The following is a 15,454-nucleotide window of genomic DNA, read 5'->3' on the forward strand; positions in this document are numbered from 1 at the left end:
CGATATGTCCGATTTTAAAATAGCTTTTCGGATGAAGCACATTTTGCAATAATCTAAGTACATAGCCCGGCATCACAGGGCTAGCTATTTAGATACCCACCCAGGTCAGCCTCCACCAAAATCACATTTCCTATAAGAAAAATGTTCTTACCTTGCTTGTTCTTCGTCAGAATACACTGCCAGGACTTCTACTTCAATAACAAATGTTGGTTTGGTCCCAAATAATCCATCGTTATATCCAAACAGCGACGTTTTGTTCGTGAGTTCTAGACACTATCAGAATGCTTCATCACGGTCTCGAGCATGGCGCATTGGCGTGACAAAAATGTCTAAATATTCCATTACCGTACTTCGAAGCATGTCAACCGCTGTTTAAAACCAATTTTTATGCCATTTATCTCGTAGATAAGTGATAATATTCCGACCGGGAATATGCATTGAGCCTAAACAGCCGAATTAAATTTCTCCTCAGGAGCGAATCGTGCACGCGCCTCATTCAAAGGTCCTCTGAGCCGCCACTTGCCAAAGCCGATAATGTGTTTCAGCCTGAGGCTCCCTCGTCAACCTTCAGTTATTTCCCGGGTTCTGAGAGCCTATCGGAGCCCACGTTACAGCTAAGATCCTTACTTTTCAATAAACAGATGCAAGACGCACGACTCCTTGTCAGACAGGGTACTTCCTGCATGAAACCTTGTCAGGTTTTTGCCTGCCATAGGAGTTCTGTTATACTCACAGACACCATTCAAACAGTTTTAGAAAATTCAGAGTGTTTTCTATCCAACCCTGAACAATAGCTTCTGAGTTGGTGTAGGAGGCAGTTAAAAATGGGCACCTATTTTTTCCAAAATTCTCAATACTGCCCCCTATCCCAAACAGGTTAAATGACACGGAATCAGTAGGCTATTAAACACACACACTCAAACAGGCCACAGAAGCGGGATCTGTCTTATGTCTGTGTGTGTATATATACAGTTGAAGTCGGAAGGTTACATACACCTTAGCCAAATACGTTTAAACTCAGTTTTTCACAATTCCTGACATTTAATCCTAGTAAAAATTCCCTGTCTTAGGTCAGTTAGGATCACCACTTTATTTTAAGAATGTGAAATGTCAGAATAATAGTAGAGAATTATTTTTTTTCAGCTTTTATTTCTTTCATCACATTCCCAGTGGGTCAGAAGTTTACATACACTCAATCAGTATTTGGTAGCATTGCCTTTAAATTGTGTCAAACGTGTTGGGTAGCCTTCCTACAATAAGCTGGGGGAATTGTGGCCCATTCCTCCTGACAGAGCTGGTGTAACTGAGTCAGCTTTGTAGACCTCCTTGATTGCACACACTTTTTCAGTTCTGCCATTACATTTTTCAATGGGATTGGGCTTTGTGATTGCCACTCCAATACCTTGACTTTGTTGTCCTTAAGCCATTTTGCCACAACTTTGGAAGTATGCTTGGGGTCATTGTCCATTTGGAAGACCCATTTGCGACCAAGCTTTAACTTCCTGACTGATGTCTTGAGATGTTGCTTCAACATATCAACATAGTTTTCCTTCTCATGATGCCATCTATTTTGTGAAGTGCACCAGTCCCTTCTGCAGCAAAGCATCCCATTTTACATTTACATTTTTAGTCATTTAGCAGACACTCTTATCCAGAGCGACTTACAGTAGTGAATGCATACATTTCATACATTTTTCCTCCGTACTGGTCCCCCGCGGGAATCAAACCCGCAACCCTGGCGTTGCAAACACCATGCTCTTCCAACTGAGCCACACGGGACCACAACATGATGCTGCCACCCCCGTGCTTCACGGTTGGGATGGTGTTCTTTGGCTTGCAAGCCTCCCCCTTTTTCCTCCCAACATAATGATGGTCATTATGGCCAAACAGTTCTATTTTTGTTTCATCAGACCAGAGGACATTTCTCCAAAAAGCACAAAATTTGTCCCCATGTGCAGTTGCTAACTGTAGTCTGGCTTTTCTTATGGCGGTTTTGGAGCAGTGGCTTCCTCCTTGCTGAGCGGCCTTTCAGGTTATGTCAATATAGGACTTGTTGTACCCTGGATATAGATAGATTTGTACCTGTTTCCTCCATCATCTTCAGAAGGTCCTTTTCTGTTGTTCTGGGATTGATTTGCACTTTTCGCACTAATGTATGTTCATTTCTAGGAGACAGAACACGTCTCCTTCCTGAGCGGTATGATGGCTGCGTGGTCCCATGGTGTTTATACTTGCGTACTATTGTTTGTACAGATGAACGTGGTACCTTCAGGCGTTTGAAAATTGCTCCCAAGGAGGAACCAGACTTGTGGAGGTCTACAATTTATTTTCTGAGGTCTTGGCTGATTTCTTTTGATTTTCACCTGATGTCAAGCAAAGAGGCACTGAGTTTGAAGGTAGGCCTTGAAATACATCCACAGGTACACCTCCAACTGACTCAAGTGATGTCAATTAGCCTATCGGAAGCTTCTAAAGCCATTACATAATTTTCTGGAAATTTCCAAGCAGTTTAAAGGCACAGTCAATTTAGTGTATGTAAACTTCTGACCCACTGGAATTGTGATACAGTGAATTATAAGTGAAATAATCTGTCTGTAAACAATTGTTGGAAAAGTTCCTTGTGTCATGCACAAAGTAGATGTCCTAACCAACTTGCCAAAACTATAGATTGTTAACAAGAAATTTGTGGAGTGGTTGAAAAACGAGTTTTAATGACTCCAACCTAAGTGTGTAAACTTCCGACTTCCACTATATATATATTTATTTATTTATTTATTTATTTATTAGAGGTCGACCAATTATGATTTTTCAATACCGATTATTGGAGGACCAAAAAAAAGCCGGTGCCGATTTTTATAATTTTTTTTGGCGAATTTATTTATTTGTAATAATGACAATTACAACAATACTGAATGAACACTTATTTCAACTTTATACAATACTTCAATAAAATCAATTTAGCCTCAAATAAATAATGAAACATGTTCAATTTGGTTTAAATAATGCAAAAACAAAGTGTTGGAGAAGAAAGTAAAAGTGCAATATGTGCCATGTAAGAAAGCTAACGTTAAGTTCCTTGCTCAGAACATGAAAACATATGAAAGCTGGTGGTTCCTTTTAACATGAGTCTTCAATATTCCCAGGTAAGAAGTTTTAGGTTGTAGTTATTATAGGAATTATAGGACTATTTCTCTCTATACGATTTGTATTTCATATACCTTTGATATTGGATGTTCTTATAGGTACTTTAGTATTGCTAGTGTAACGGTATAGCTTCCGTCCCTCTCTTCGCTCCTACCTGGGCTCGAACCAGGAACACATCGACAACAGCCACCCTCGAAGCAGCGTTACCCATGCAGAGCAAGGGGAACAACCACTCCAAGTCTAAGAGCGAGTGACGTTTGAAACGCTATTAGCGCACACCCGGCTAACTAGCTAGCCATTTCATTTACATTTACATTACATTTACATTTTAGTCATTTAGCAGACGCCCTTATCCAGAGCGACTTACAGTAGTGAACGCATAGATTTCATTTCATACATTATTTTTTTTTCTGTGCTGGCCCCCCGTGGGAATCGAACCCACAACCCTGGTGTTGCAAACACCATGCTCTACCAACTGAGCTACACCAGCGGTCCCCAACCTTTTTTGGGCCACGGACCGGTTTAATGTCAGACAATATTTTCACGGACCGGCGGATAAATACAAAATAAAATGATACGACCGGCATAAAAACGGGTATTTTTAAAAATATTATAATAAACGTGAATCCACTGTGTACTCGTATGCAACTTTATTAGCAGCATCCTCGTAACATGGCACCAACAACATAACATGAGTAACCTCCTCTCTGCCCCCTAACACTCTCTGGTCGCTATGGTAACGTTTAAACATGCCTTAAAAATAAGATACAACACAAAAACAAATATAAAGTGCATGAAAAATACAACTCACCATAATGCTAAATCAGTGGGAGCCCTGAGCTTGTTTCTCTGCAACGAGACGGTCCCATCTAGGGGTAATGGGAGACAATGACACCCGAAGTGTGTTGCTTATGTCCAATCTACTCCGTAATTTTGTTTTGGTTGCTGTCACTGCAGAAAATTCCGCTTCACACAAATAGGATGTCAGAAATGGCAACAGGGTTTTCAATGCTGTTGTGGTGATCTCAGGGTATTCTGCCGTGAATTTAATCCAGAACACCGGCAGAGTTGTTGTCTCGAACATACTTTTAAGGCCGCCGTCATTTGCGATCTCCAGCAGTTGATCATCTTCTTGCATAGACATGCTGGATTCACCTGGTTTGTTGACAAATGGGTCGCGGATCCATTCCTTGACAGTTCGTGGGTCTTTTGTGGTTGGGAAGTAGCGCTCAAACTCTTTTAAATGCAAAGACAGGTGATCGTGCACCAGCTGGGATGTTGAAGGCTCGGGCTCAGTCTCTTCCAAAATCCCCGCAAATATTTGAAACGTCAAATATACCTCTGTTCATGCGCCGTCCCCACAAATCCAGTTTGGCTTTAAATGCAGCTACTTTATCTGCCAACTTGAAGACAGTTGTCATTTTCCCCTGAAGTGACCGATTTGAGTTCATTGAGCAGGTTGAATATGTCGCACAAGTAAGCGAGTTTTGCGACCCATTCCTCGTCACTGAAATGTGCTGCCAGCGGAGACTTTTTTTCTGAGAGATCTCTGCAGCGGCTCTCGTAATTCAAACACTCTGGCCAGCGAACTCCCTCGGGTTAACCATCTTATTTCTGTGTATAAGAGAAGGTGTCTGTGCTCCGCGTTAATTTTTCAAAATAAAACATCGTTCAGACTCAGATAATAAATAAAACAGAAAAAATGTAAGTTATTTATTCTTTCTCTGCGGCCCGGTACCAAATGACCCACGTACCGGTCCGCCTTGGGAGTTGATGGGCTTGAAGTCATAAACGGCGCAATGCTTGAAGCACAGCGAAGAGCTGCTGGCAAAACGTACGAAAGTGCTGTTTGAATGAATGCTTACGAGCCTGCTGCTGCCTACCACCGCTCAGTCAGACTGCTCTATCAAATCATAGACTTAATTATAATATAATAAACACACAGAAATACGAGCCTTAGGTCATTAATATGGTCGAATCCGGAAACTATCATCTCGAAAACGGGTTTTTTTCAGTGGAATACGGAACCGTTCCGTATTTTATCTAACGGGTGGCATCCCTAAGTCTAAATATTCCTGTTACATTGCACAACCTTCAATGTTATGTCATAATTACGTAAAATTCTGGCAAATTAGTTCGCAACGAGCTAGGCGGCCCAAACTGTTGCATATACCCTGGCTCTGCGTGCAATGAACGCAAGAGAAGTGACACAATTTCACCTGGTTAATATTGCCTGCTAACCTGGATTTCTTTTAGCTAAATATGCAGGTTTAAAAATATATACTTCTGTGTATTGATTTTAAGAAAGGCATTGATGTTTATGGTTCTGTACATTCGTGCAATGATTGTGCTTTTTTTGCAAATGCGCTTTTGTTGAATCATCCCCCGTTTGGCGAAGTCGGCTTTCTTTGTTAGGAAGAAATAGTCTTCACAGTTTGCAACGAGCCAGGCGGCCCAAATTGCTGCATATACCCTGACTGTTGCAAGGGAACTGACACATTTTCCCTAGTTAAAAGAAATTCATGTTAGCAGGCAATATTAACTAAATATACAGGTTTAAAAATATATACTTGTGTATTGATTTTAAGAAAGGCATTGATGTTTATGGTTAAGCGATTATATGCAACGCAGGACAGGCTAGATAAACTAGTAATATCATCAACCATGTGTAGTTAATGTGATTATGATTGATTGATTGTTTTTTATAAGATAAGTTTAATGCTAGCTAGCAACTTACCTTTGCTTCTTACTGCATTCGCGTAACAGGCAGGCTCCTCGTGGAGTGCAATATAAAGCAGGTGGTTAGAGCGTTGGACTAGTTAACCGTAAGCTTGCAAGATTGAATCCCCGAGCTGACAAGGTAAAAATGTGTCATTCTGCCCCTGAACAAGGCAGTTAACCCATCGTTCCTAGGCCATCATTGAAAATAAGAATGTGTTCTTAACTGACTTGCCTAGTTAAATAAAGGTGTAAAAAAAAAAAAAAACAGCCTAATCGGCATCCAAAAATAACGATTTCCGACTGTTACGAAAACTTGAAATCGGCCCTAATTAATCGGCCATTCCGATTAATCGGTCGACTTCTAATTGGTTCCTCCTTTAAAGTTGTCATACTGCGGCACACTTTGCGTGCTGCCTCAGCATTCTGTGACACGTCATTTATTTCTCAGCCATTTTTTTCTGTTACTTCAAGTTATTGCTAGTTTGACCTCCAGAGGGCATCTTTGAGAAGCATTTGATTGTATTCCGTATTGGCATTACCAGAGAATTTAAAACCTTTTTTGTAATAACATAGTATATGGGATTGATTTTAAGAAATTTGGCTTAATTCATTTGATTAATATTATGGTGTTTCTATTCAGAGAAAAAGGAAAAAACGAAACCCTCACGATTTCTATGGCGCTGTACAACGTGACGTCAGGAGTAGGGTACAGGCTCGGAGGATTCTAAGTTGCTTGCCTTCATTAGCCAACTTTGTTCCAATATTTCTGTAAATCAGTGATATTTATTCCCATAGTAATTCGTTATAGAATGGATCCATAACTAAATCAACATCTTCATTTTGAGAGTATTTTTTTTTATCCTTATTTTTTTAAATGTGTTTTTGTTTATTAGGCTACTGTGTAGTCGACAATAAATACTGTAGTAAACATGGGAAAGTGCCTAATTCCTTACATAAGGGAGAGCATGCCATAGGGGTAGCCAGGTGGAAAGCATGGCTGGCAGTAGAAAAATGCTTATTGAAATTCTCGATTATCGAAGATTTACCGGTGGTGACAGTGTTTCCTAGCCTCAGTGCAGTGGGCAGCTGTTAGGTGCTCTTATTCTCCAAGGACTTAACAGTGTCCCAAAACTTTTGGGAATTAGTGCTCCAGGATGCAAATTTCTGTTTGATAAAGCTAGCCTTAGCTTTCCTAACTGACTGTGTATATTGGTTAATGACTTCCCTGAAAGGTTGCATATCGCGGGGGCTATTCGATGCTGATGCTGTACGCCACAGGATGCTTGGTTCTATCAGCTTACTGTTTGATGAAATAACACACGTGACTCGAGGGAGCCAGAGATCTAGATAACCAGAAGAAGAAGAAAAAAAACGTACCCTGACCCAACCATTCTCCTCCTGCTGGCTTTCGCAGGTTCTGCCATTACTCTCCTGAAGTTGCTGGTAATAGGCTATACGGGGAGTTGGCAACCTTTCTCATGTGGAATGCCAATTTGTATGACCATTTCTACCGATCTGCGTGCTGGTTCTGGTTTTCATACGCACATTTTCGTGGAACAGTTTCATTTCATATATAATAGCGTCTTATCTCAAAATCAATGTCGCGTGGTTAATCAAATTTCTCTCCAAATCTAACTCAAAATTATCAACTTAAAAAGTAACTTCTATTGCCATTGCCAAATATGTAAAAATAGCCTACAAAAAGGCAACAAATAAAAACATTGCAGCCTGCAGGTAGGAAATATCCTGATAGTTATTACTTTTTAAAAATCCTATAAATCACATCGGCTACACATGGCCTTTCTGCAAGGAACTTGGAACATTGTATCAACTATTAACTTCAGTTGGCCTCAAGCTTGCACTAGCAAACTTGCAACATTGTATAAAGTATCCTGGGCCCTCAGTTTCCTGCTCTAGTGAGCTTGGGACAGACACAGCTGTAGGCTATTTGCGCAAGGGATAAGAAGCAGAGCTTGACTTTGGCAAGAGCTCACCAGAGTGGAGCATCTCAAATGTTCTACTGTTTGAACTCCTGTTCTTCTTATAGAATATTAGCACAAAAGTATTGTGGAGCTCCTGTACCTATATATAAACAGTACCAGCACCCAAGTCAAGCACTGATAAGAAGTAATCAGGTAGGCCTGTTTTATTACGTTTCCACTGGATCACACAGAGTGGTTATCGAAAGGGAGAGGGCTGGAAATATTTTTCCGATAAATTGAGGTACTATTGTCATTCTCAACGGATGTAAAAACATTGTTTGTTTGCTTGCTTTTTGAGGTGAATACAATGTAGAAAATAGTAAAAATAAAGAAAAACCCTTGAATGAGTAGGTGTTCTACAAAATCTTGACTGGTAGTGTACTTATGTGTAATCAGGTGCTCGTCCTTACTCAACATTGACAGGAGCGCTCCAAACAAGACACTGACTAAATTGAATTGACAAAACTTTGTGCGCTCTGCGAACAATGTGTCAATTCCGAGAATGAGAATGGTAAGACTGGAATAATAATATATTGAATGCATTAACATAAATTACCATAACCTTTTTCAGATTAATTCACTGAGATGGGTGCAGCTATATATATATATATATATATATATATATATATATATATATATATATATATATATATATATATATATATATATTATATCTACTCGACTAAAATATATATATATTGCTAATGCTCGACTAAAAAGATCTCGGTCGACCAACAGCCAATCTACCAAACAATCGACCAGTAGACTAATTGGGGTTAGGCCTAATATAATTGTTTGTATTTTATTTATATATGCTTGTATGTTCTCTCTCAGCATGGCGTCAGAGACACTGGCACACCATCCCATTCCCTAAGTAGTGTACTACCTTTGACCAGGGCCCATGGGGGCTCTGGTCAAAAGTAGTGCACTATATATGGAATAGAATGCCATTTGGGATGCAGTCAGCGAGAGGGAGCCAACCGCCTTTTAACTAACAGCAAATGTGATCACTCTATAAAAATGAGGGCTTGTGCTGGCTGAGCAGAAATGACTGCTGGGATTGGTTGCAGCTGTGTTGAGCTGTGGTAGTCAGGGCAGGCGTGGGGTCTTAATTTTAGGGCGGCAACAATGTGTTGAAAAGCTAGTGTCCATCCAGAATTTAGATTACCCCACCGCCCTCCTTCCTCCACTCCCCTCCGGCCCACACCCGAGAACTCTCCCATTTCCTCCCATCAAGATGTCTGTGCTCTCATGTATTTTCCCTTTCTGTCTGTGATTTCTGTTTAGGAAGGAAGAATCTTCAGCTTCTCAAGCCCTGCCATTACAGCCAGTCAACTGCATAGAGGTAAAATACATTTTACCATAAGCCTGACATATGATAGTTATCTCGGAAACAACAGTTTCATTTGCTTTTGTGCAATAGGTCTATCAATGGGTTTGATGTTAAGGGGGTTGTGTTGTGTGTTTCTCTGTACAGCTCCTCTAGTTGACATGAAGCCTAGAAGAAGTCCTGCCTGGCCCATCACAGAGTCTATGCCGCTACTTGTAAGTATACATTTCACTTGTGCGAATATCATGTTTATTATTGATCATGTCTTGTCAATAATATTAGTAATTATTGTATTACTGGTAACATCATGCTGTCTGTTGCTTCCTGAACCAGTTAGCTTTAGAGGAGAAAGATTAAATGATTTATTATTGGTCATGTCATTCAATAATATTAGCAATTATTGTATTAGGGCAATTCCATGGTGACAGTGATGCTGAGACTCAGCTTTTTCACTATACAATGTATGTCAAACAAAAACCATTTATTTCAAAGTTTAACAAACCATACAACTCTATGCACAAGGACTACTTTTAACAATTTCCACTGACATTTTTACAAAAACACGTTTACTTGAAGAACAGTGCAGATGCAAAGTTTGCTAACAGAATGATGGCACAAACAGCACCAACCGTCATTCTGTTACCGAAGTTTGCATCTGCACTAAGTCTGCATCACTCTGTTACTGTGGAATTGCCCATAATTAGCAACATCATGCCTGCATGCTGTCTGTTTCTTCCTGAACCAGTTAGCTTTAGAGGAGAATGATTAAATTATTGATCATGTCATTCAATAATATTAGCAATTCTTGTATTATTAGTAACGTCATGTCTGCATGCTGTCCGTTTATTTCTGAACCAGTAAGCATTAGAGGAGAGATGAAATTAGATACAAAATAAAGTGGAAGAGTGGAAGACAGCATCCCCCAAAAGCAGCATGGCAGGACTCCAGCTGGTCACCCCCGCCTCCAATCCCATGGGGCCTTTCTTTGGTCTCCCGTGGCAACAGGAGGCCATCCACGACAACATCTACACGCCTAGGAAATATCAGGTGAGGAATGAGCAAGTAGTCTAACTAACAATTGACATTTGAGCTGAACTGACAGTTTAAACAGACAATTGACTATGCACTAGGAGAGTGCATTGCGTTGTATGTAGACATTGGTACTTTCACCGTTGACCTTTCGCTCAATAAACTGCGAACATTCGTCAGTGTACGGCATCTATTTTTTATTTCAAGAGTTTATTTATTTGTAACCAGTTATAGTGCACAACGTTTGAAACTAATGACTGTGACCTCATCTGCCCTGCCAGGTTGAACTTCTTGAAGCAGCTCTTGAACACAATACTATTGTCTGCTTAAATACTGGCTCAGGGAAGACCTTTATTGCAGTACTCCTAACTAAAGAGCTCTCCCACCAAATCCGGGGAGACTTAGTCGAACAGGGGAAGAGGACAGTTTTCCTGGTGAATGCAGGTAGCTACATTTAAAGTCGCAGATAAATGTACTATTTGGTGCATCCCATTTCTTCACACTTTTCTCAAAGTGTGCACGTCCACTCCCTGTCATGCATTTAAAAGCATTGGATTGGTGTAAGCATTGGTTGGAGGGAGTTTCACCATTGTTAAATCCATTTCAGGCAGAGTGGAAGTGCACACTTTAAGGGGAAGGATTGAGAAGGGTGGAGAGTCACAATGCAGCCTTTTTATAAGTATGAACTTCTAATATGTGTACATCAATATGATTGAGACCATGATTCTTCTGTTTTCCCCTTATCTGTTCCATGGTAAATAAAGCATCGTCTGTGATTCAGCAAGCAGCTAGTGTTAGGACCCACTCCGATCTCCAGGTTGGAGAATACATGTGTGTGGAGAAGACCTCATCATGGTCCAGGGAAAAGTGGAGCCAAGAAATGATTGAAAATCAGGTGCCGTTCATTGAACAAACTTTCTGGAAAATTACCAATTGTTATCAATTTTCATATAATTCTAAGCAATTGCCAGAATAAAGTACCAATTGTTACAGAGTTCTTTCATGATAAATACCAATGGTAATTCTACAAAATAGAACATTACCAAAGTTTTCTCCCCTCAATTTCAACAACTTTGAAAAATAACACTGATTACCCTCAGTGTCTTGTTCATAATGGGGAGAAGTTATTGATTGTGTCCATCACAGAATACTGTCACACAACTGTCATCTATTCTTGGAGGCAATATGCCATCCTCTGCTCACTCTATCAATCATTTCTGTTCTAGGTGCTCGTTATGACGTGCCATATCTTCCTGCATGTGCTGAAGAGTGGAGTGTTGCCACTATGGAAACTCAACCTGGTGGTGTTTGATGAGTGTCACCTGGCAATCACGGACCATCCCTACCGGGATATAATGAAGGTACATTTACTATCTGTTCTACGTAGCTATGCATTCAACTGTCGCTTGAAAGCCAAGCACATACTCTTCCTTCCCTGTATGGCGAAAGCCAACGCTTTATGGAGATCGGAGATTATTCATTATATTGTTCCCCATTTTGTAGATGAGAATAGTGTGGTTAGTCAGCCTTCATTATTGGACCCCATTGGAGGCTGGCCAATGTTTTTGCATTTTCCTTGTTTTAGGCTGGCTCAGTCTTCCTGTCTCCAATTTCTTTGTTTCCAGCGATGTGATTACTGAAACATAGATGAAGAGACAGCAATGTGTGGGCTGTGTCTATCTCCCGTTTCAGCTATGTGAGGGCTGTCCGTGCAGCCCTCGGATCCTGGGCCTCACTGCATCCATTTTGAATGGTAAATGTGACCCATCTGAACTGGAACAGAAGATCCAGAACCTGGAGCGGATCCTGCAGAGCAATGCAGAGACAGCTACTGACCTCGTTGTCCTTGACAGGTAATTCTACACATCATGGCCTGTATTCACAAAGCGTCTCAGAGTGGGACTGCTGATCTAGGATCAGGTACCTCCTGTGCACATAATCTAAGGGCTCGATTCAATCCGTATTGTGTAAGTTCAGCTGTATAGCGCGATTCATATGTTAAGGTAATTTCCAATTGAGCCGACATATGCAGCGTTTACCATGAATGCAATCTTGGCTAACTCGGGAACATTGCCTTTAGATTTAAATCGCACTGAACTTCTGGGTACCGATTGAATCGAGCCCTTACTTATTATGAATGAAAATTGAATATTTAACTGTGTGTGTTGTGTGTGTCTCAGATATGCCTCCCAGCCCAGAGAGGTGGTACTGGACTGTGGACCCTACCTGGACAAGAGCGGCCTCTCAGAGCATCTACTGAGCGAGCTGGACGAGGCTCTCCACTTCCTCAACGACTGCAACATACCTGTGTCTCGAGAGGACAGAGACCCCACCTTCATATCCAAACAGGTCTGACCCCACCTTCATATCCAAACAGGTCTGACCCCACCTTCATATCCAAACAGGTCTGACCCCACCTTCATATCCAAACAGGTCTGACCCCACCTTCATATCCAAACAGGTCTGCTAATGAGAATGTGTGCATAGTCCTAATCTAAACCCGTGAGTATTGAATAGCAAAAGTATGTTTTAAGGGAGAAGTGAGTCTGGTCTGAAGCTTAAGAAAAGAAAGGAAATTCACATGAGCACCACAAATGTTTTCTGGCACACAGCTTTGACCTATTACAGGAGCTCTGTTGGCCTACTGTACCTCAAACAACATGTAGGCTAATACACACATGTTTTTTAGGATGAAAACATTCTCAAAGATCCTCATTGAATGATCTCCTTCCCCAGGTGCTGAGTGACTGCCGGGCGGTGCTGCTGGTACTGGGGCCGTGGTGTGCCGACAAGGTGGCTGGCATCATGGTGAGGGAGCTGCAGAAGTACATCAAACACGAACAGGAAGAGATCAACAGGAAGTTCCTGCTCTTCACCGACACCATCCTGAGGAAGGTATGTGTGTAACGACTTACTCTTGTGTATGTTCTTTGTGTGATTCCCGTTGAGTTTGGTCTCCTGTGTTGCTATGTAGGCCTAGCTGAGGTCTGTAAAGCGCTTGCGTGACATCCATTGCTGTGATAAGGGCATGACATCCATTGTTGTACCTACATGTTATAAGCAGACCACCATAGTCCCTGTGCCCAAGGAAGCGAAGGTAACCTGCCTAAATGATTACCACCCCGTAGCACTCACGTCAGTAACCATGAAGTGCTTTGAAATTCTGGTCATGGCTCACATCAACAGCATCCTCCCAGATACCCTAGACCCACTCCAATTCGCATACCGCCCCAACAGATCCACAGATGACGCAATCTCAATTGCACTCCAAACTGCTCTTTCCCACCTGGACACAGGAAAACCTATGTCGGAATGCTATTCATTGACTACAGCTCAGCGTTAAACACCATAGTGCCCATGAAGCTAAGGACCCTGGAACTAAACCCCTCCCTCTGCAACTGGATCCTGGACTTCCTGACGGGCCGCCCCCAGGTGGTGAGGGTAGGCAACAACACATCCGCCACGCTGATCCTCAACACTGGGGCCCCTCAGGGGTGTGTACTTAGTCTCCTCCTGTACTCCCTGTTCACCCACGACTCCAACACCATCATTAAGTTTGCTGACGACACAACAGTGGTAGGCCTGATCACCGACAACGATGAGACAGCCTATAGGGAGGAGGTCAGAGACCTGGCAGTGTGGTGCCAGGACAACAACCTTTCCCTCAACGTGATCAAGACAAAGGAGCTGATCGTGGACTACAGGAAAAGGCGGGCTGAACACGCCCCCATTAACATCGACAGGGCTGTAGTGGAGCTGGTCGAGAGTTTCAAGTTCCTTGGTGTCCACATCACCAACGAACTATCATGGTCTAAACACACCAAGACAGACGTGAAGAGGGCACAACAAAAACTTTTCCCCTTCTGGAGACTGAAAAGATTTGTCATGGGTCCCCAGATCCTCAAAAGGTTCTACAGCTGCACCATCGAGAGCATCCTGACCAGTTGCATCACCACCTGGTATGGCAACTGCTCGGCATCTGACCATAAGGCGCTACAGAGGGTAGTGTGTACGGCCCAGTACATAACCCAGAGCTTCTACCCCCAAGCCATAAGACTGCTGCTGAACAATTAATCAAATGGCCACCGGACTGTTACATTGACCCGCCCCATTTGTTTTGTACACTGCCTGCTACTCTCTGTTTATTATCTATGCATAGTCACTTTACCCCTGCCTACATGTACAAATTACCTCAACTAACCTGTACCCCCACACACTGACTCGGTACCGGTACCCCCTGTATATAGCCTCGTTATTGTGTTACTTTAGATTATTTTTTACTTTAGTTTATTTGATAAATATTTTCTTAACTCTTCTTGAAATGCAGTGTTGGTTAAGGGCTTGTAAGGAAGCATTTCACGGTAAGGTCTACACTTGTTGTATATCGGCCCATGTGACAAAGTTTGATTTGATTTGGCTTCATGACATACATGGTATTGATTGCTTTTAGTATTTTGTGTGTGTGTGTGTGTGTGTGTGTGTGTGTGTGTGTGTGCGCGTGTGTACAAGGGCAAGTGAATTTCCCCTCTTGATACAGGATAGGTCCACAGGGTTTATTATGAAGTTATTTCTTCCTGGTGTCCTAGGTCCACGCCCTGTGTGAGGAACTCTTCTCCCCGGCCTCTCTGGACCTGAAGTTTGTGACCCCGAAGGTCATCCGTCTCCTGGAGATCCTCCATGAGTACAAGCCCTTTGAGAGGCAACAGTTTGAGAGTGTGGAGTGGTACAACAACCGCAACGAGGACAGCTACGTGTCATGGAGTGACTCGGAAGACGAAGACGAGGATGAGGAGGTGAAGGAGAAACCCGAGGCTAACTTCCCCTCGCCGTTCACCAACATCCTGTGTGGGATCATCTTCGTTGAGAGGCGCTACACGGCCGTCGTCCTCAACCGGTACGCATCTGGTGTTCAATGCCATTTTGGCTCAAATGTGTGATACCTCTGCTACACTGTCTCCTTGGATTGTTTCTTGTACACTGCTCAAAAGACTAGAAGAATGGAATGAATTGAATTGAGTTAACTTTGTGATTTAGCAGTATATTTTTGGGGGAGGATTTCGGTTGTCTTAATACCATTTCCATGATTACTGTCCCTCTGTGACAGGCTAATAAAGGAGGCAGGGAAACAGGACCCGGAGCTGGCCTACATCAGCAGTAACTTCATCACAGGACACAGCATCGGAAAGAACCAGCCACGCAACAAGCAGATGGAGGTGGAGTTCAGGAAACAGGAAGAGGTGGGAACACA

At 42.2% G+C, this 15,454-nt stretch overlaps 1 protein-coding gene across 1 annotated transcript in view; it reads left to right on the forward strand.

Moving 5' to 3' along the window:
• The window catches only part of LOC115161783 (endoribonuclease Dicer), a 57,453-nt gene that overhangs the window by 3,266 nt on the left and 38,733 nt on the right, over positions 1-15,454 (forward strand). The window contains exons 2-12 of the mRNA XM_029712564.1: positions 9,135-9,192; positions 9,325-9,392; positions 10,036-10,224; positions 10,488-10,650; positions 10,971-11,101; positions 11,433-11,567; positions 11,899-12,059; positions 12,387-12,555; positions 12,943-13,101; positions 14,793-15,100; positions 15,311-15,443. Of these exons, the coding sequence (XP_029568424.1) occupies positions 10,111-10,224; positions 10,488-10,650; positions 10,971-11,101; positions 11,433-11,567; positions 11,899-12,059; positions 12,387-12,555; positions 12,943-13,101; positions 14,793-15,100; positions 15,311-15,443 (1,473 nt within the window). The 5' untranslated portion in view covers positions 9,135-9,192; positions 9,325-9,392; positions 10,036-10,110. The remainder of the gene's footprint in view (positions 1-9,134; positions 9,193-9,324; positions 9,393-10,035; positions 10,225-10,487; positions 10,651-10,970; positions 11,102-11,432; positions 11,568-11,898; positions 12,060-12,386; positions 12,556-12,942; positions 13,102-14,792; positions 15,101-15,310; positions 15,444-15,454) is intronic.

The sequence above is a fragment of the Salmo trutta genome, chromosome 25 (genome assembly GCF_901001165.1).
Source record: "Salmo trutta chromosome 25, fSalTru1.1, whole genome shotgun sequence".
NCBI lineage: Eukaryota > Metazoa > Chordata > Actinopteri > Salmoniformes > Salmonidae > Salmo > Salmo trutta.